Here is a 21,579-nt window from a genome sequence, read left to right on the forward strand (position 1 = left end):
GGGTATATTCTTTTTTTTTTTTTTTTAAGATTTTATTTATTTATTTGACAGAGAGAGACACAGCGAGAGAGGGAACACAAGCAGGAGGGGTGGGAGAGGGAGAAGCAGGGAGCAGGGAGCCCGATGCGGGGCTCGATCCTGGATCATGACCTGAGCTGAAGGCAGTCGCTTAACCAACTGAGCCACCCAGGCGCCCACTACCAGGGTATATTCTTGCTTTTGAAGAATAAAGACAGTTTTGATCAATTCCCCCTTCATTCCCCACTACTTCAATTTTCCTCTAATAGCCTTTCCACTCACTCCTCCCCCCCTCCACGCTTAACCATTCCATCTCCCATCTCATTCCACAGTAACTAGGCCTACCCTATATAAGGGAAATACTAACATCTCTATCAGCATGATTTGGATGTGGGTCAAAAATATATAGGCAGGGGCGCCTGGGTGGCTGAGTCCACTGAGCATCTGACTTTTGATTTCGGCTCACATCCTGATCTGGGAGCCCTGAGATCATGTGGGGCTCCCCGCTGGTCCAGAGAGGGGGTGGTTGTCTGCTTGGGATTCTCTCTCCCTCTGCTCCTCCCCCTGCACAAGTAAGTACTCTCTCTCCCAAATAAATATTTAAATATACACACACACACACACACACACACACACTCTCTCTCTCTCTCTGGGGGGTGCAGTTGGTTGAACCTCGGACTCTTGGCTTTGGGATCTGGGGTTGTGGGATGGATGGAGCCCCATGTCAGGCTCTGCACTCAGCGTGGAGTGGGGTTGGGACTCTGTCTCCCTCTCCCTCTACCCCTCCTCCCCCCTCAAATAAATAAATTAAAAAATACACACACACACACACACACACACCACTCTGGAATCGGGTTAATAGGTCTCTCAGTGATTCCCAACATACCTTTTAAAAATATTCCTCCTAATTGCTGGTGGCTTTCCACATTGCAGCCAGACACACTAAGTCACTTTGTTTCTATGCAAAGCCTGTTTTCTTCCCACTGTGCTTTTGTCCTTTGCTATTCTCTCCACCTGTGAAACGTCCATCTCTGCATTCAAGCTTGAGCTTTATCTGTTCCATCCTTATGGCTCAAATAATTTCAACAAATACTCTGGCATATCAAACACCTACCAGAAAGTATAGTATGGGCTGGATATACAGGAATGATGTTTCTGTTTGTAAATGTTACATTTTTACCTGTTCATCCTTGCAAGGCCCCACAACTCTCAGCATTGTAGCAGGCTCACTGTGCACTTACATGAATGAATGAACAAATGAACCTACGAATACACCTGAGGAGCAGAAGGCGTAGACACCTTGTCCAGCACTGATAATCTACCAACAGCCCAGCTACTATCTTCATCACCCCTAGGACTGAAGCCCTAATTTCCATAGTTCTAAGTCTCAGACTCTTTTTTCCCCCTCAGACATTTAACTGAGAATTTAATTCTTCTCACTTTCTGGCTGCTAGCAAGATTCCTTATACATATATCCCACCACCACAGTCTTCCTTCTCCTCCGTTTAATTCAGAAGACATTTACAGATGCACTAAATTTTAGGAGCAATACATAATGCCCTTGAGGAAGGTTAGATACCTTCTCTTCGCTATGTCAAGTAGAGAAGTTCATGGCTGTCTCTCTAAACCAGTTCTAGCAAAAATTGACACCAGTAATTGCCTATGTTGAAAATGGAGATTACATCTCTCTTCTACCTCCGTTTTTCAAAACTACTTATCCCTGCCCAGTAGGAGGTCAGGAAAAAATTATAAGCAATGAATTTTGATGGGGCAGAGCAGGAAGAGATAGAATTAAATGATTCATGAGAGCACATTTCATATATGAAAAAGAATTAAGTGAATCATATATAAAAGCATATATAAAAACTGCAAAGCCTCAGAGAAATGCCAATGTACTGACTGAACCCAGGGCACCTTGAAAGTATTGTATTAGAAGTGGCAAGTCTGCAAAGAGCCAATCCTGCTTTCCAAATGACTTATCAAAGGCATCATAGCATGGTGATTAAAGCAAGGACTCTGGAGTCACAGCACTGTAACAAATGAACAGTGCTTATGATGTGATGTCCTCAATGAATGCTAGAAGTCTTCATTCTTCAAAGATAGCTACCAGGAGGCAGAGGGATGTGACCTGAACACGCATGCTTGCCCCAAGGCAGCAATACATTAGAGAAACCACCACAACCCAGGATACAATTTCATTTTTGCAAATGCGAAACCTGATTTGTCAGAGCATGGGGAAGTGACTCTATTGCTCTGGGCAAACTCATTAATCAAGCTCACAAAGAAATGATGCTACAACTACAATGCTGGCATATTATTTTATAGTGAAAATTATCTTCAGAAAGACCAACAATTCACATCCTATAATCACTGCATTCTCTCTCAGGATACAAACTACCTATCTGGTTGTTTAATGAGCCCAGCATCAGGAGAGTTATTGATTAATAATATACGGTTCCAGCTTTTTTTATTTTTTTTATTTTTTAAAGATTTTATTTATTTATTTGAAGAGAGAATGAGATAGAGAGAGAGCGCAAGAAGGGGTAGGGTTAGAGGGAGAAACAGACTCCCCGCCGAGCAGGGAGCCCGATGCGGGACTCGATCCCGGGACTCCAGGATCATGACCTGAGCCGAAGGCAGTCGCTTAACCAACTGAGCCACCCAGGCGCCCGGTTCCAGCTTTTTTAAAAAATTTTTTTAAGAATTTTATTTATTTGAGAGAGAGAGAAGAGGCAGAGGGAGAGTGAGAATCCCAAGCTGACTCCACGCTGAGCACAGAACCTGTCGCTGGGCTCGATACCAGGACCTTGAGATCATGACGTGAGCTGAAACCAAGAGTCAGCCACTCAACCGACTGAGTCACCCAAGAGCCCCCGATTCCAGCTTTTTATAGCATCAGTCTAAGATAGTCTCCCCAGTGTCTGAATTAAATGATAGATTCAATGCAATCCCAATCAAACACCAGAATTGGCTAGCAGATCTCAAGTTTAAACGGAAATGCAAAGGATCTAGAATAGCCAAGAGAATTTTGGGAAAAATGAACAAATTTACATTACCTAATTTTAACAATTATTATACAATTGTACAACTATTATAAACCTAAGTAATCAAGAGTGTCACATTGGTGTAAAGACAGACATAAAGATTAATGGAACAGAATAGAGAACCCAGAAATAGATTCTCACATACATAGTCAATTTTCAATAAAGGTGACAAGGAAATTCAATGGGGAAAGTATAGCCTTTTCAAGAAAAGGTACTATATTAATCGGATATTCACATGCTAAAAAAAATGAACCTTGACTTTCACTTCACATTACATATAATAATTAACTCGAAATGGACCATGGACCTAAAAGTAAGAACAAAAACTCTAAAACTTCTAGAGGAAAACAATGGAGAAATTCTTTAGGATGGGGAGCTGTTCTCTGCATTTTATAACATTTAGCTGCACCCCATACCACATAGTAAAATGTTAATTATAGCCTGAAATTTGACTCCTACCTCACACCATACAGGATCAGCTCCAAGGGGATTGCAATTCTATGTAGGAAAGATAAAACAATAAAGTTGTGTAAGAGTTAGAAGACCTGGAGTCAAGACTCAGTTTAAATAGCTTAGCTGTGTAATCTCTTTTCATTGTCAAAAAGGGATTGGACTAGGTCTTAGATCTTAAACTCACATTTCAAAAATCTATATGCATTCTTTTCCACGCAGTCTAGAAACTTATCCCAAGGAAATAATAAAACAAGTCTGTGAAAAATACGTGCTAATTGCAAAACTGACTACAGCCTAAATGGACACCATCAGAGACTAAATAAGTGATGGTATCTCTAGGCAACCGAATGCTAGGTAGTCATTAAAAAGGAGCTAGAGCTTTCTATTTTGGTACAGAAAGGTGTCCAGGATAAATTGTTTCTTTTTAAGATTTTTTAAGTTTTGTTTTTTTTTTTAAATAAGTACAACCTACCCCCTCAAAGTGGGGCTGGAACTCACAACCCCAAGATCCAGTCGCATGTTCTATGGACTGAGCCAGCCAGGCACCCCTATTGTTTTGTTTTGTTTTGTTTTAATGAGATTACAGGAGCGCCTGGGTGGCTCAGTCGGTTAAGCGTCTGCCTTCGGCTCAGGTCATGGTCCCAGGGTCCTGGGATCCAGCCCCCTATCGGGCTCCCTGTTCAGTGGGGAGCCTGCTTCTCCCTCTCCCTCTGCCCCTCCCCCTGCTTGTGCTCTCTCTCTCTCTCTCTCTCTCTCTCAAATAAATAAACTCTTTAAAAAAATAAAATCAGATTATAGAATAGTAAAAGGTAAAAATAAGTAAGATCCCCTTTATGTAAAAAAAAAAAGAATCCCTAAATATTTATTGATCGCCTGTCATATACAATGTCATTGGGCTGAACACTGGGGACAAACGACAGTCAATGAAACAGACATTCCAGGGGAGAACGAAGACCAAAAAATAAAACAAATGCAGATATGACTATTGATGTCATGAAGCAAAATAAGCGTTCGAGAGTGACAGTAGAGGATCTTGTTCTAGTTAGGGTGGTCGAAGAAGGACTCTGCTGGAAGGTGGCATTCAATCGGAAAATCTAATCATGTAGGAGAACAACCCGCGCGCAAAGAGTGAGGTGTCGAGGCTCCTCCAGGCAGAGGCAAGGGCAACTGCAAAGGCCGTGAACCCGTGAAGAACAAAGGATGCGTGAGGGACTGTCTGAGCAGCGCCAGGGCGACTTCAGAGCTAGAGAGGACACAGATCGGCCATGCTGAGAACTCCGAACTCACTGGGTGGAGTGAAGTCCTTGGAAGGTCTGAGCTGGGTAATGACCTCCGGTGCTGCCCGAAAGGCTCTGCAAGAAGCTACAATTACAGGGGGTTGTGCCGGAGCAAGAATGGGAGCAGGAAGGCCCGTGCAGAGCACCTCGGTGAGGAACGTGAGGCCACGGGAGGAATCCCCGACGGCCGCTGTCCAGGCACAACTTTAGGTTTGCACGAAAACAGAGCTCGGGAGGAAACGCGCCCAAGTGCTGGGGAACAGGAGATTCGTTTCCCCGGAAGGGCAAGCGGTGCACAGTTTGTCACGACGAGGCATATTCGTCAACGTTCGCCCGGCGGGCGGAGGAGGCGCCGCGCGCGCCGTCGGGGCGGGAGCGGCCCCCTGGCGGGGGCGCCCGAGCACCGCAGCCCGCCGGACCTCCCCGCCGCGCCGCCGGAAGTGCTCTCCTGAGCCGCCGCGCCACGCCGCGGGAAGATGGCGCAGGACGCCGGCGACATGGAAGACGGGCAGCTTTCCGACTCGGATTCCGACATGACGGTCGCACCCAGCGACAGGCCGCTGCAGGTGCCGGTGAGCGTAGAGGGCAGGCGGGTCGTTCGGAGCCGGGAGCGCGCGGCCCGGGCTGCGAGGAGGGGCGGGCGTGCGGAGCGGGCGTGCGGAAGGGGGCGGGCGGCTGTGTGCATGGGCAGCGGGCCGGCCGGCTTCCCGGGCCGGGCGGAGGCACGCGGGCGCCGGGCGGGGACGCGAGCGCGGGCCGGCCGAACCCGGACCCGGCATCTCGTTGCCCAGCGGGGCGGCGAGGCTTGCGGCCTCCTGCTGACGGGCGTGCGGCCGGCTCTTCCCCGCCTGCGGTGTGCCGCTCTGGGTTTTCTGATCTTAACGGAGTGTCCCCGCCCGGCACCTGGGGACGGCGGGCAGAAACATCCCCTGGCGCTCCGTCTTCGCCTTGATCACAGAGGGAGCCTGAAAACCGGGAACGAGGTTCATCACTTGCTTAAGGGCCTGGTTTTCCCCGTCCCCGTCGGACCTGGTTTCGCCACGCAATCCTGTGGCACCGGGTTTTGTATTAACCTCCCCGTTTTCTAAATGGGAGTTTGTCTCGACTGCCTGCTAAGTAGCGGACGCTTTTGAGCGGGCTTGGTGCCCGGCTGCCCGCGTTCGAAAACTGGCGCCTCCGCCGTGTGACCAGTGGCAGGTTATTTAGCCTAGTGCCCCAGTTTGTATAATGGGAATGGTAAGAGCACGCCCGCGATAGGGTGTGTGTAAGGATTCAGTGAACAGTAACGCCTGACAAATTTTAGATGCTGTTGTTATTTGAAGATGGGACGACTGTCTCTTTATTGACTTAAATCACCCCCTCCTGCCGCCATTTCGAGCCCATAATAGCACAAATAACGTCCCCTTTATGTAAAAAACAAAAAAAACCCAAAACCATAAATATTTCTTGGTCACCTGTCATATATAATAAGTCATCGGGGCTGAACACTGGGGAGCTCAGCAAATACTTCGTTTAGTACAAAACACAAAGGTGTTCTTTTTTTTTTTTTTTAAAGATTTTATTTATTTTAGGGAGAGATGGGGGTGGGGCAGAGAGAATCCCAAGCTGGGTGCTGAGGTGCTGAGGTGGAGCCCACGGTGGGGCTTGATTTCACGACTCTGAGATCATAACCTGAGCCCAAAGCAAGAGTCAGCTGCTTAACTGACTGAGCCATCCAGACGCCCCCAAGGTGGTCCCTTTTGTATATAGATGTCTTAGGAAATTCATATGAAGGTTTCAGTTTAGGTTTTCAATCTTTTCCGGGTGGTTTTACATAGATTGACCCATGACTTGGTAAACTTAATGCCATGGACTGTGCAGTTTTAATAGTATGTCAGGGATTCTTACCCATAGGAGTTTACTATCTAATCTCAAAAGAGTGTGGTCACTAAACCATATAAAAGAAGTTGGATGTGTCCAAATGCAAAAAAAAAACATGTTTGAAAAGAAAGAGAACATACTCTGTTTTAACTGTGTTAAGCTTTAAAATAAAACTTGCCAGTTATCTTACCAGCAAAAAAGGGTTTATTCTGGAACAGCAGAGAATCACAACTCTGAACAAGCAAGCTAGGGCAAAACCATAGGCAAGTGGGAAACAGAGAGGAATGCTCTTTTATAGAGGAAGGGGAGAAGTTGAGAGGGGCTGTAAAAAAGTCCACTGGAGTAAACTGGGAATTAAAAGCGGTTTTTTGGGTGCCTGGGTGGCTCATTCGGTTAAGCATTTGCCTTCAGCTCAGGTCATGATCCCAGGGTCCTGGGATCAAGCCCTATATCAGGCTCCCTGCTCCATGGGGAGTCTGCTTCTCCCTCTGCCCCTCCCCCTGCTTGTTTGTCTCTCTCTCTCTCATAAATAAATAAAATTTAAAAAAAAAAGTATAGTGGCTTTTCATTGGCTGAGTTGGGACAGTCTCATTGGCTGGGCTGTTGCCAGGCAAGAAAAAAATCTTCCTCTGGCTGTGTTAGTAAGGTGTAGGCTGCTTCCTGTGGGAGGTGAAACCTCATGTCTTTTCCTTTGATAGGACATGAGAACTTCCCCTTCAAGCCCCCTGACTCCAGTTTAGTGAGCTTTCCTTTTAATTTTCACAACTGCTACTAACAGTTATTGTGCATGTCATTTTCAAACATTCTGACAATAACTGAAAATACTGAAAATCTTCTAACGTGGGAATTAAAGAGCTTTTTATTTATTTATTTTTTATTATTTATTTATTCATGAGAAAGAGAGAGGGAGGGAGGGAGAAGCAAGCTCCCCACGGAGCAGGGAGCCTGATGCGGGGCTCGATCCCAGAACCCTGAGATCCTGACCTGAGCCGAAGGCAGACACTTAACCCGTCGACGGAGCCACCCAGGTGCCTCTAAAGAGCTTTTTAGGGGCGCCTGGGTGGCTCAGTCGTTGGGCATCTGCGTTTGGCTCAGGTCGTGATCCCGGGGTCCTGGGATCGAGACCCACATCGGGCTCCCTGCTTGGCGGGAAGCCTGATTCTCCCTCTCCCACTCCCCCTGCTTGTGTTCCCTCTCTCGCTGTGTCTCTCTCTGTCAAATAAATAAAATCTTTTAAAAAAATAAATAAATAAAGAGCTTTTTAGAAATAGGCTTTAGAACTAAATTCTGTATTGGCTTTAGAAATAACGAGTTTGTGGTTTTAAAATTGGCAAATTCCATGTGGAACTTTAGAAAAGTAGGGACTGGATTGGTTTCAGAGATTCATTGAAGATTGTTCTGCTTCAGTGGTCCAACTGAATCCCTAAATAAATTTTTTTTTTAAATAGCACATGCTGGGTAGATTTAATGTGTTTGGTGGAATTGATGGTATTTCCTTTCACTGCAGAAAACACTAGGTGGGGACAGCACAGTGAGGCCCTTCCAGGGTCCTGCAACACCGTGTGCGCCAGTATCACATTATCGGACTGTTAAAAGTGTGGATTCAAGTGAAGAGAGTTTTTCTGATTCAGATGATGACAGCTCCCTTTGGAAACGCAAACGACAGAAATGTTTTAACCCTCCTCCGAAGCCAGAGCCCTTTCAGTTTGGCCAGAGCAGCCAGAAACCACCCGTTCCTGGAGGAAAGAAGGTTAACAACATATGGGGTGCTGTGCTACAAGAACAGAATCAAGACGCAGTGGCCACTGAACTTGGTATCTTGGGAATGGAGGGTACCATTGACAAGAGCAGACAATCCGAGACTTACAATTACTTACTTGCTAAGAAACTTAAGAGGGAATCCCAAGAACATACGAAGGAATTAGACAAAGAGCTAGATGAATATATGCATGGTGGCAAAAAAATGGGATCAAAGGAAGAGGAAAATGGGCAAGGTCATCTCAAACGGAAACGACCTATCAAAGACAGACTGGGGGACAGACTAGAAATGAACTATAAAGGCCGGTATGAGATCACAGAGGACGATTCGCAAGAGAAAGTAGCTGATGAAATTTCTTTCAGGTGAGCATTAAAATGTGGCCTGCAAATGAGCACTTGACCAATTACTGTCTTCCATTTATAGGAAATAATTCCAATGCATTAAGGATGATGTTTCTTTTGAGATTTTTTAATTTTAGGAGTGGGTTTACTTGGTTATAGGAATATATCTGTGTTTCCTTAAATGGACAGGCCTGATAAAGAGTTTTGTAAACTTTTATGAACTTTTTTATTTGCTTTTATGAACTCTTAATGACTTTTGTCATTTAGTGCTTTGGAGCTCTTTTTTTTAATTTTATTTTTTTAAGATTTTTTTTTTTAACGTATTTATTTGACAGAGATAGAGAGCACAAGTAGGCAGAGGGAAAGGGAGAAGCAGGCTCTCTGCTGGGCAGGGAGCCCGATGCGGGGCTCGATATCAGGACCCCGGGATCATGACCTGAGACGGAAGCAGATGCATAACCAGCTGAGCCACCCAGGCTCCTCTGAAGTAATGCTTTGTTCCTACCCCAGATAACTGCTGATTACTGTCTGTTGGCATAAATTTGCATTTTCTGGACATTTCATAATAATGGAATCATACAGTGTATGGTCTGTATGTGTAATGTTTTTGAGATTTGTCCATTTTGTAGTAGGCATCAACACTTAATTTTTTAATTTCTATACATATACAGACATCCATATTGCTATTCCACTTTTTGACTATCATGAATAATGCTCTATGAGCTTTGACCTGCAGATATTAGGACATGTATTTTAACTTTTACTGGTAAATACCTAGAAGTAGAATTTCTTGGTGTATGGTAAACTGATACTTCATTTTATTTTCAACAAGTTCAGATTTTGTTTAACTTTTTCTTAGCTCTAAGTGATTAATGAACAGTGTCACAAATTTGAAAACAGATATGGTTCAAGAGTAATAATGCTAATACTGGACTTTTAACCTACAGAGTGAGTTTGGAATTTGACTGTTGGAAAGGAATTTAGAGATTTTGTAAACCAAAGCCTTCATTTTATGGATAAGGAAACTGAGACCTAGTAGTTAAAATGGCTTGTCCAAAGTCACAGTTTTAAGTGTCAGATTTGGAACTAAACCTTGGTTGCTTTGTTCCTAGTCCAGTGCTCTTTCTCCAATAATGCACTGCCCCTTGTTGAGAAGGAGCAAGAAAACCAGGTCTAGTTAGAGAACTTCCATGTTAATCCTCATTGATCTCTATAGAGTGTGGACTCTGACGTGAGAAGTGTTAGTTAGGCTTCCTATGTTTTTACCTCTCAGTGGTAAGATGAAAATAAGTACCTACTTCATAAGGTTGTTGAGGTAATTAACTGATATAATGCATACAAAGTTTTTAGGATTGTGCTCATCCCATAGTAAGTCATCAGTAAATATTAGCTGTGGCCTTTGTTCTGAGGCAGAGAGACTGAGAGGAAGATCCTATCCACTTTAAAGCTCCCAAGCATCTCTGGAGTTAGGAGAACTAACTTGTAGGCGTGATAATTGAAAGCAGTATATGTTACTTATTTTGACAAGAGTTTAGGCTTGCTGCTGCATGTGCACATTTATTTTGAAATTCACCATAATCCATTAAGGCAAAATGAAGAGGCCAGTTCTGAGACTTGAGATGGAACCTTGAGTTTATTGTCTCTTTGGGTGACCCAAGGTGGTAGTGTTGGTATGTCCGTGATTCTAAGGTTAAATATTGAAGATTGCCAAAAGCAGATATTACCAGAAGAGGATTTTGATTCTACTTGGGCATTAAACTGGAGACAAAGGTACATTTCTTCAACTTTATACAGCAAATATTTACTCTGTTTGTTCCTTATCAGGTTGCAGGAACCAAAGAAAGATCTGATAGCACGAGTAGTGAGGATAATTGGGAACAAAAAGGCAATTGAACTTCTGATGGAAACTGCTGAAGTTGAACAAAATGGTGGCCTTTTTATAATGGTAAGACTTACTGCTCTGTTGTTTCTATTTTATATTGTGTTTCATGTGATTTTTTTTTTTTTTTTTTTTTTTTTACAAAATAAACTTGTCTCTGATTGTTGGATTTCTTATTTATCAGTATATTACAGTGTGGCTCAGATTTTAAAAAACTGAATTTAAAAATTATGTGTAGTTAGTTTTTGCAATTACTACTTTCCTTACAAAAACCATACATAGGGGCCCCTGGGTGGCTCAGTCGTTGAGCGTCTGCCTTCGGCTCAGGTCATGATCCCAGGGTCCTGGGATCAGGCCCCATATCGGGCTCCCTGCTCAGTGGGAAGCCTGCCTCTCCCTCTCCCACTCCCCCTGCTTGTGTTCCCTCTCTCGCTGTGTCTCTCTCTGTCAGATAAATAAATAAAATCTTAAAAAAAAAAAAAAAACATACATAAATTGTATCCTGTTAGTGTGCAGTCAACAGTGTATCTCTTACAGGATTCATTGAGAGTAGGGGCTGAAATTTTAAGAAAACAATCTAGAGAGAACTTGGAAACTCAGATTTTAAGAATATAGGTTTTAGAATTTGGGATACTTTGTTTTGAATTCTGGGTCTGCAACTTAATCGGCGTGAGATGTGGCTAAATTATTTGACTTTTCAGAGCCTCTTTCTCCCAGGTGCAGATTGGGGACTAATCCTGTGTTACAAGGACTGGACAAGATGATGCACGTAAAATACTTACCACAGTATGCCCAGCCCTTAGTTGGCAGTGATGAGCAGACATGTTGTTTTGGGTTTGTTTAATTCATGCATTCTTAAAAATTGGTTTTTGGGACCAAAAAACAAAAAAACAAAAACCCACATATATAGGTATAAAACACAGGTAGATAGATATACAGTGTATCAGTGAGTATTAAAGTTCCATGGTTGGTGGGGTAGGGGAAGCAACAGTGAACAAAAACTTGAGAAACACTTTAGTATTTGTTTTTCTTTACACTTTTCTGTTTTCTGTTGTTTTAACTGAAGTATAGCTGACATACAAAAATAATTTTAGCTGTACAACATAGTGATTTGACAATTACAAACAGAATGCTCACCACAATGAGCGTAGTTATCAGCTATTGCTGATATTTATCTCTATACAAAGTTATTACGATATATTTTTTTAAGATTTTATTTATTTATTAGAGAGAGAGAACATGAGCGGTGGGGAGGGGCAGAGGGAGAAGCAGACTCCCTGGTAGGCAGGAAGCCCAACTGAGGACTCTCTCCCAGGACCCTGGGATCATGACTTGAGCCGAAGGCAGATGCTTAACCAACTGAGCCACCCAGGCGCCCCAAAGTTATTACAATATTATTGATTATATTGCCCACGCTGTACTTTCCATCCCTGTGACTTTATAGTGTCACTGGAAGTTTGTACCTGTTAATCCCCTTCACCTATTTTGCCCATTCCCCACCCCCTGCCCCTCTAGCAAGCACATTTGTTCTCTGTATTTATGAGTCTCTTTCTGGTTTTTTGGTAAACAAGTTTGTTTTGGTTTTTAGATTCCACATATAAGTGAAGTCATCTGGCATTTGGCTTGTTCTTTCTGACTCACTTAGCATGATATCCTCTCTGTCCATCCATGATGTGAGTGGCAAGACTTCATACTTTCTTATAGCCAAGTGATATTTCATCATATATATAGAGATACAGATAGAGATATATATCATCTTTACCCATCATTGGACATTTAAGTTGCTTTCATATTTTGGTTATTTTAAATAATACTGTAGTAAACATAGGGGTCCATATGTCTTTTCAAATTCATGTTTTTGTTTTCTTTGGTTGAATACCCAGCAGTGGAATTGCTGAATCATACGGTATTTCTATTTTGAATTTTTTGAGGAACCTCCATACCGTCTTCCATACTGGCTGTACCAGTTTACATTCCTACTAGCAGTGCACAGAAATACCCTTTTCTCCACATTCTCACCAACATTTGTTATTTCCTGTTGTCTTGATATTAGCCATTCTGACTGATGTGAAGTGAGAAACACTTTACTGCTTGAGAATGGCAAAAAGTGCACTAGTCTGGTTAAGGGCCCAATCATAGGCAGTGGTACTTTTTTTAAATTTTTTTTATTTTTTTAAAGATTTTATTTATTTATTTGACAGAGAGAGACACAGCGAGAGAGGGAACACAGGCAGGGGGAGTGGGAGAGGGAGAAGCAGGCTTCCCGCTGAGCAGGGAGCCCGATGCGGGGCTTGATCCCAGGACCCTGGGATCACGACCTGAGCCGAAGGCAGACGCTTAACGACTGAGCCACCCAGGCGCCCCAGTAGGCAGTGGTACTTTATCCCATATGGTTTTGGAGATTTCATTTAATTCAGCTTTCACCGCAGGGTGAGGATGAAGTTTGAATGGCTCCTTATTTGCTCCTCATGAATCTGAATGGTAACATCACATGAGAGTGAATCAATATTATGCTGTGGAAATGGAGAGAAAAACCAGTTAGAACTGATAGCATTGGCTGAGGAAATAGCATGTGAATATAGATTATGGAAGTCAAAACAGAACTTGACAACAAAACAAATTACAATAATCATGAATGTACTGGCACCCTTGTTTGTCACTGCTGAGGTACTTGGATTTTTGTTTAGTTGAGCCCAAAGTTATAGATTCATTAATATCTTAGTACTGTAGTAATAAAAGTTTATATCATAGTGAGCTAGTGAAAATCTGGTTGTTGGAAAGATGCAAGTCCAAATTCACTTTCTTTTAATGGACAGTTTTCTTTTTTTTGTTCTTTTAAAGATTTTATTTAATTATTAGAGAGCACAAGTGAGGTGAGGGATAGAGGGAGAGGGAGAAGCAGACTCCCCGCTGAGCAGGGAGCCCAATGTAGGGCTCGATCCCAGGACCCTGAGATCATGACCTGGGCCGAAGGCAGACGCTTAAATGACTAGCCACCCAGGTGCCCTAATGGACATTTTTCTTGTACGATTATTTATTGCTGTGTACTAGGCACTGTTGTAGACACAGCAATCTTACATTGTAGGTAGGGGTGGGAGGGAGACAATATGTAAAGAATAAATATATCTTCAGGTGTGTTAGAAAGTGATAAATGCTATGGTAAAAGAAATAGAGGTATGGAGGTATGGAGAAGAGAGGAGGACATTGCAGTTAAACTGTGGTGATCAGGGTAGACCTTTTTATTTCTTTAGGTACCTTTCTGTTTAAAAGATGCTTTAGGCCATTCATAGGAACAGTCTATACAGTATCATTTTTCTCTTTCTTTTTGTAGAATGGTAGTCGAAGAAGAACACCAGGTGGAGTTTTCCTGAATCTCCTGAAAAATACTCCTAGTATCAGTGAGGAACAAATTAAGGTAAAAATTATAGTGTCCTTGACTTTTAAGATCTATCATAATTTCACTTCTACTTGGGTTCTAGCTTCATATTCTCTTAATCTCCATCACCTGTTCTGCCTTAACTTGACCAGTTTTGTCAGTGTCTCATTTCAAGTAAAACATGTGCCTTTATAAACATGTGCCTCTTCTTCTTCCCTTTCCAAGCCAAGGTCACAATTTCCGTTATGTCATTTTCCTGGTCTTTTAGCACGTAATTATTTTTTCTACCTTCCTACAACTTTTTATTAATGAAAAGTTTCAGACGTGCAGAATAGATGAAAGAATAATAGGATGAATTTCCTACACTTAGATTTAGGGGTTTTTAATATTTTGAGATTCTTACCTTACAGTTGTTTTTCTCTACCATTTGGTAATAAGTAGTGAACATCGTGACACTCAGCTCTAATTATTTCAATAAGCATCTGTCAATAATAAGGACAGTTTCCTACATAGCTTTACCTTAGAGAAGGAAAAACAACTTCATAGTATCATCTAGTATCTTGACCTTATTCCAATTTCCTGAATTGTCCCAAGAATGTATTGTCTACCTTCCACCCCCCCCAAACCAGGATCCTGTCTAGATTTCCATTGTATCTCTTTTGCTCATTTTAACTCCACGTTTTCTTTTGTGATTTAGACCTTTTGAAGAGTCTGAATGGTTATCTAATAGAACATACCACATTCTGGTCATTGTCTCCTCATGAGTTTGTTTCATTCAATCCTCTGTCTCCAGTAGTTCTTATAAACTAGAATCTAGGCTCTTCAGTATTAATCATTTTTGCATTACTAGAATGTCCTATATGGGAAGTTCTTTTACCATGTGAGATTTTCACAGCTCAGAATTTATCTTTTCATCTGTTAATTAAGGAACATGATTACATTTAGCAGATCTGATCAAGATGGAGAACTTGCTTCTTGAATAGGAAAGAGGTGGTAGGTACACAGGCAACGCAGATACTGTATTTGAGCAGCTCTATACTCTCTTTACCATAACAATGGGTAATACAGGTCGGAGGAATGTGGTTGAGCCATTTATAATGCTAATGAAGACAGATAAATAAAAGCCACTTCCCTTGAGCTGCCGCTCCTTGTGAGTTTATTTTATAAATGCTCAGTGTTAGATTTTTTTTCCTCAAGTTTTCTGGCTGTCCACTTCCAGTTATTTTTTTAAAATCTATTGTTGAAATTCCTACAGGAAACGTTACTGTTATCGCACATTTGAAATCTCTTGTCCATAACTGCCTTTTTTCCTCATTGGAACAATGACTTTGATAAATTTGTAATGATGTAATTTTCCTTACGCCTGTTAGTAGAGCAGAGCTTTTGTTTATGTTCTCCCTCCTCCCCCACAGTGATCCCTGACAAAAGGTGTACACTGAGAAGGAACATCCTTCTAAGGAACATTAAACATTGTTTGATAGTAGAATGTCAGAGGAATAGCACAATGTGATAAAAAGAATTCCCTAACATTCAAAATCTGGGTTTTAATCTTAATTTTGCCATTTAGTAATTATATGACGGAGCAGATCACTTACTCTCCCTCAGCCTTAATTTTCTCAATTATAAAGTGGGGACTTTTTAGTAAGTGTCCTGCCCATTGAATAGAGCTCTAAAAGAATTAAATAAAGTGGTATCTGGAAAAACTTCTTGTAGGTAACTAAACTTTGGACAATTTCCACAAGCAGAAGAGAAGAAAATAACATTTATTCACCATGTCCCCAGCACTAGGCCAAATATTTATAGGACTTAATCTGTACCAGGTTCTATCAAAGTGGATGTTACCATGGTATGCACATGAAAAGTAATAAAAATGATCCCCCTGGGATCGTGCAGAATACTGACTTGAAACTGGTTGTTTTCACTGAATCACGTCTTTGAACTTCAGTTCTAACCCATTGTGGAGAAAGAGATTTTAATGTTAGTAGGTTACGTTAAGCTACCAGAAACATTGCATTATAACAACAAACAAACATTTGAAATACCTAATAATAGAAGAGTGTTAACCAAGAGGGACATTTTTAAAGTAACTATGCTGTAGCTTCTATTTTTGTGAAGCAGTTTTTTTTTTTTTTTTTAAGATTTTTTATTTATTTATTTGAGACAGAGAGAATGAGAGACAGAGAGCATGAGAGGGAGGAGGGTCAGAGGGAGAAGCAGACGCCCTGCCGAGCAGGGAGCCCGAAGCGGGACTCGATCCCGGGACTCCAGGATCATGATCTGAGCCGAAGGCAGTCGCTTAACCAACTGAGCCACCCAGGCGCCCCTTTGTGAAGCAGTTTTAAGAAAAGGAGAAAAATGAAGTAATACCTAATTTTTTAAAAAGGCAAACTACAAATTTAGAACAAAAAAGAGGCATGGGACAATTAATTGATATGTAAAACACCAAAGAGTTACCAATGATTTGGTCTGCTCCAGAGGATTATAAATGTTTTGGCTTTTAAGATATTTCTGTGTTTGGGCGCCTGGGTGGCTCAGTTGGTTAAGCGACTGCCTTCCGCTCAGGTCATGATCCTGGAGTCCCGGGATCGAGTCCCGCATTGGGCTCCCTGCTTGGCAGGGAGTCTGCTTCTCCCTCTGACCCTCCCCCCTCTCATGTACTCGCTCTCTCTCATTCTCTCTCTCTCAAATAAATAAATAAATAAATCTTTAAAAAAAAAAAAAAGATAGTTCTGTGTTTTTCCAAATTTTCTGCATGTGCATGGATTGAGTCCTTTTATCAGAGGAAAAAGCCTAAAGCAAATAGAATTTCATCATAGGTAATTTCAAATCATCTAAATGATCATGTTATAATTACTGTTTTGATCACTATAATGCTAATAATCAGTCTGTAGAACTTGGAAGCCAGAACTGAACTGAGTGGGCTTGTTTGCGGTTTTTTTATTTGATTTCGTTTTGGTATATGACATACCATTTTGTTTTGGTTTGTAGTTGTTTAAGTTTTGTTTTGGAAAATACAAAGTTTGTGAGAGGAAAAAAAGATTAGGAGTAGTTAAAAAGTTAATTTGCTGTATTTTTTAAAAAGCTCAGCTGTACTGGTCTCCCTCTGCAAATAGTGTACCATTTAGGTTCTTGTAAAATGAATTCTATGCAGGTAGATAGGGAAGGGAGGACAGAAAGCTCCTGGCAGATTATCCCTTGTCTGCATTTTTGTAACAACATGAACAACAGTTTACAGCGGCATTTCTCTGGGCCATTGCCCTGTTGGTTCTGCCACATTCGTAACCTATGGAATGTCATTCCTTTTTCATGTGTTTGGAGGCAAAAGGGAAACTATGATTTTACTTGGTGTTGCCAAGCACTGTACTCCTCAGACTTGTTTTTTTCGAGATGCTTGGATGAGCTTTCCCATGAAATGGGACTCCTTCCCCTCACAGCTGCTCTTTATCTCTGCCCTTGGCGGGTAAGCAGACCCTTGAAAAAATTGTGAGTTGTCACACTTCTGTGAAGGCAACACCATGGGTTTTAAGAATGCGAATATGGAAAACTAATATACGAGCTTACACTTGATACCTTCACATGTTGGCTCTGCAGTCTTGTGCCTTCTCTCCTCCTCTGATTTTAGTGTATGTGCTGCCGAAGCGGGCACTCTCGCTTTCCTCATCTGAAGAGAAGGATAATACCCACTTCATAAGGTTCCGCTGACAATGAAAAATCCTAACACAATACCTGGCATATAAAGGTGCTCATTCAGTAAATGGTGCCTATCTGAAGTCACTTTTTTTGGTCCTTCTTCCACTTCTTACACCTGTACCCTCCTTCTCCACCCCCAATCTTGTCATTCCTTTAGCAGGTACTTTTATTCCTTCTTCCCATCAAAGCTTTCACCTTCTGAAGCCTTCCCTTGTTGCCTTAATTTCAGGGCTCCTTACTCCTTCCTCTGCTAGTTCTCTGTGCTGCTTGTAACTATTTAGCATAAATATTAGGAGAGGGCCTCCTTTATTTCACCATTGTACATAGTACTTTTTATAAACAAGAGGGGATTTGTAATTTGTGCACTTTAAGAATATAATAGGGAGTGACTTGGTTATAGCTTTTAGTAGTCCCTTCCCAGAAGATCATAGGGTGTCAGAAGTGTGTCCTGCCTATCCTAACTTCTCTTTTAGACCTTGGAACCTTCTCTGTTTTAGCATAGTCATTTTTGGCCTTCTCTTTAGATCCCTGGCCTACTTTTCTTTTTGTAGCCTCTGAAACTACACTTCTCTATCTGCATCAAGGTTCCCAGGTGCTATTTTATGTTTTCCCATGTAGTAGTTGAATGAAACACATTTTCTCCTTTGGCAGCTCTCATCCGCTGGCGATTTTGCCTCTTGGAGGACATTGGGCAGTGCCTGGAGATGTGTTTGGTTGTCTCAGTTTGGGGATGGAGGGGTTCTATGCTGATGGGGCGAGGCCAGGTATGCTGCTAACCCTCCTGCAGTGCACACAGCAGGGATCGAGCTGGACGTTTCGGATTGCCCGGGTGGAGAAGCCCTGTACTAACAATCTCATGTTTTTCTGTTAAAAATCCCTCTTCTAACATCCTGGAATATATCCCAGTGCTGATTGCATTATTTTTATGCCTCATGGTATAAGTTTTTGACAGGTTTACATTCTCTACGCTAATTACAGTAACATTTTTTTAAGGGATGGATTTTTTCCCTTGTGTAGGTTACGTGATCATACTTAGTCACACCCTTCAGGCATGGCTTGGTTTCTTAGCATGTGCAGTCACGTATGATTATGATGCCATTTCAAAGTTAGTAAACCCTTATTCCAAAGACTTCTGTTTTGTTGGGACAAAATAGATTTTAATTTAAATCCTAAGCAACATGATTTTTCTACCATATCTTCCCATTTTGGAAGCCTGTGGCTGTAGAGATGGTATGTGATGGTTGAATAAGCGTGCGCCCCGGAGCTAACATGAGGTTAAGTTTGAATTACAGCTTCATCCTCTGGTTGCAGTGGGGGCTTCCTTACTATCTTGGACTCTGTGTCCTATTAGAGTCTAATAATATTTGCTTGTTTTTTGTGAGAAATGAAGATAACGTAAAGGAAGCCTTCTAATAAACGTTCAGTAAATGGCAGGCTTTACTTCGAGTCGTTCCTTTATTGTAGGACATTTTCTACATTGAAAATCAAAAGGAGTATGAAAATAAAAAGGCTGCTAGAAAGAGGAGAACACAAGTATTGGGGAAAAAAATGAAACAAGCTATTAAAAATCTAAATTTTCAAGAAGATGACGATACATCACGAGAAACTTTTGCAAGTGATACGAACGAGGCTCTGGCCTCTCTTGACGAGCCGCAGGAAGGCCACGGAGAGACAAAGCTGGATGCAGAGGAAGCCATCGAGGTGGATCATTCGCACGATTTGGACATCTTTTAGTACATTTAGGGGAATAAGCCTTTTTAGAATAACCTTGTAATAAGCCATTTCTACTGAAGTTGCTTTGTTTTACTTTGCACTGATACATGTAAAAATCCGGAGAGAAAGAACTGTTTACTTGTTTAAAATAAAGTTGAATCTGTGGGGAGATGAATGTTATTGATAGAAACATTTCTCATGTCTGACAAAATACTTACAAGTATATATAGCAGAGGATTTAATTTCTCAATCTGTTGCATGTGTTAGTTATTACTAGTTGATAATTACTTTTGTCCAGGTCATTGTAACATGCAATTCAAAAATTTGTTTTCTTTTTCTGATTTATCCTTGCAGTGAATTATGATTGGTTTCAAAACATTCCATTAAAAGATTCTAATAAGGCACATAAATTATTAAGCTGTTACAAATGCATTCAAATTTAGTTTTTCTATGTTCTAAGAACTTTTAGGCAGTTTGAAGGACAGAGACTAAAAATAGGTTTATACTGATGGTTCTTAACCACTTATTTGTCCAGAAGTAAATTAACAAGCTTTTCAAAGAAATATTGGTTCTTAACTTTAACTTTGTTTTTTACTTCTTTCTAATTACTCGATCATACGCTAAATACTGAATGTGATCCATACCTGTGTAATTACTTTGGACATTTAAAAAATTCACAGTGGTTGCCTGCCTAAGACTGTTTTACCTTATGTTAAGGAAGTTGGGTATTAAAAATGTTACATCTGCCTGAAGTGTCAAATTACTCATTTTTATTGAAGGAAATAAGGGGAGTTAAGGTGTTCTAAGGGTTGACTATGGTTTACCAAATAAACAAAAATCTGTAGGAAGCAATTATAAACTATTCTTTACGGACAGTACTTAAAATCTTTCTGTAGTTCCTGGAATACATAGTCACTGAAGTTGGATCTAAGAATATTATAAGTGGGAAAAGAAGAGGAAAGTGGTTATTGGTTGCTTTTTATTCATAAAGAATGCAAAAATAAAATTAGATTTTGGGCAGTCCTTAATGCGATTCAAGTGACTTTTTTTTTTTTTTTTAAGATTTTATTTATTTATCTGACAGAGAGAGACACAGCGAGAGGGGGAACACAAGCGGGGGGAGTGGGAGAGGGAGAAGCAGGCTTCTCGCTGAGCAGGGAGCCCGACGCGGGGCTCAATCCCAGGACCCTGGGATCATGACCTGAGCCAAAGGCAGACGCTTAACGGCTGAGCCACCCAGGCACCCCGTGACTTTTTTTTTTAAGATTTATTTATTTAAGTAATCTCTACACCCAGCCTGGGGCTCGAACTCAAGACTCCAAGATCACGAGTCTCATGCTCCTCTGACTGATTCAGCCAGGTGACCCTCAAGGGACTATTTTTTTAAATCTCAGATATTCTTGCATAAAATTGCTATAATCAAGGGAAGAAAGTATTTTAAATAGGTAACTGAATATTGTTCCTGAGATTATTCATGAGAGGTGATTTTAAAAGTGTAATACATTGGGAAAGATAACATTCAGTTAACTGCCACTTTCGTTTTTTTGTGTTTGTTTTTTTTTTAAAGATTTTATCTATTTATTTGACAGAGACACAGTGAAAATGGGAGCACAAGCAGGGGGAAGTGGGAGAGAGAGAAGCAGGCTTCCCACCGAGCAGGGAGCCCGATGCGGGGCTCGATGCAGGGCTCCATCCCAGGACCCTGGGATCATGACCTGAGCCGAAGGCAGACGCTTAATGACTGAGCCACCCAGGCGCCCCTTTACTTTTTTTTTTTTAAATAAAATTTTATTTGAGAGAGCGAGAGTGAGTGAGAGAGTGGAAGCCAGGGTGGGGAGGTGGTGGGTGGTGGGGGTAGGGGACACGGAGAGGGAGAAGCAGAACTTGAAGTGGGACTGCCTCTCAGGACCCTGATCATGACCTGAGCCAAAGGCAGATGCTTAACCGACTGAGCCACCCAGGCGTCCCTGCCACCTTAAATGCCATACGTTTGTGTAAATATTGCTAAATTTTCTAGTGAAAGTTAAGGTTTTTTTGAAGGGTATTAACATCTGAGGTTACTTCATCTTCACTAAATGGTCTGTCCTGGTTCTTTTTCTTTTTTCTTTTTTTTAAAGATTTTTATCTATCTATTAGAGAGCAGGAGTGGAGAGGGAGAAGCAGGCTTCC

The 21,579-nt window shown here is 41.6% G+C and overlaps 1 protein-coding gene across 5 annotated transcripts in view; it reads left to right on the top strand.

Moving 5' to 3' along the window:
• The first annotated feature begins 5,205 nt into the window (after window positions 1–5,205).
• The window catches only part of PHAX (phosphorylated adaptor for RNA export), a 57,472-nt gene continuing 41,098 nt past the window's right edge, over window positions 5,206–21,579 (top strand). For 2 of the 5 annotated variants that reach the window (XM_064595842.1, XM_054511304.2), the window contains exons 1-4: window positions 5,206–5,364; window positions 8,160–8,773; window positions 10,577–10,697; window positions 13,963–14,046. In XM_064595842.1, coding sequence (XP_064451912.1) covers window positions 5,269–5,364; window positions 8,160–8,773; window positions 10,577–10,697; window positions 13,963–14,046 — 915 coding nt within the window. In that variant the 5' untranslated portion in view covers window positions 5,206–5,268. Of the gene's footprint in view, window positions 5,365–8,159; window positions 8,774–10,576; window positions 10,698–13,962; window positions 14,047–18,348; window positions 19,139–19,161; window positions 20,157–21,579 lie in introns of those variants that run through there. The other 3 variants (XM_045891954.3, XM_064595843.1, XM_064595841.1) reach the window with 3 other exon arrangements.

The sequence above is a fragment of the Mirounga angustirostris genome, unplaced genomic scaffold (assembly GCF_029215605.1).
Source record: "Mirounga angustirostris isolate CCGP_5_RB_7025 unplaced genomic scaffold, mMirAng1.0.hap1 SCAF_7, whole genome shotgun sequence".
NCBI classification, from domain to species: Eukaryota; Metazoa; Chordata; class Mammalia; order Carnivora; family Phocidae; genus Mirounga; species Mirounga angustirostris.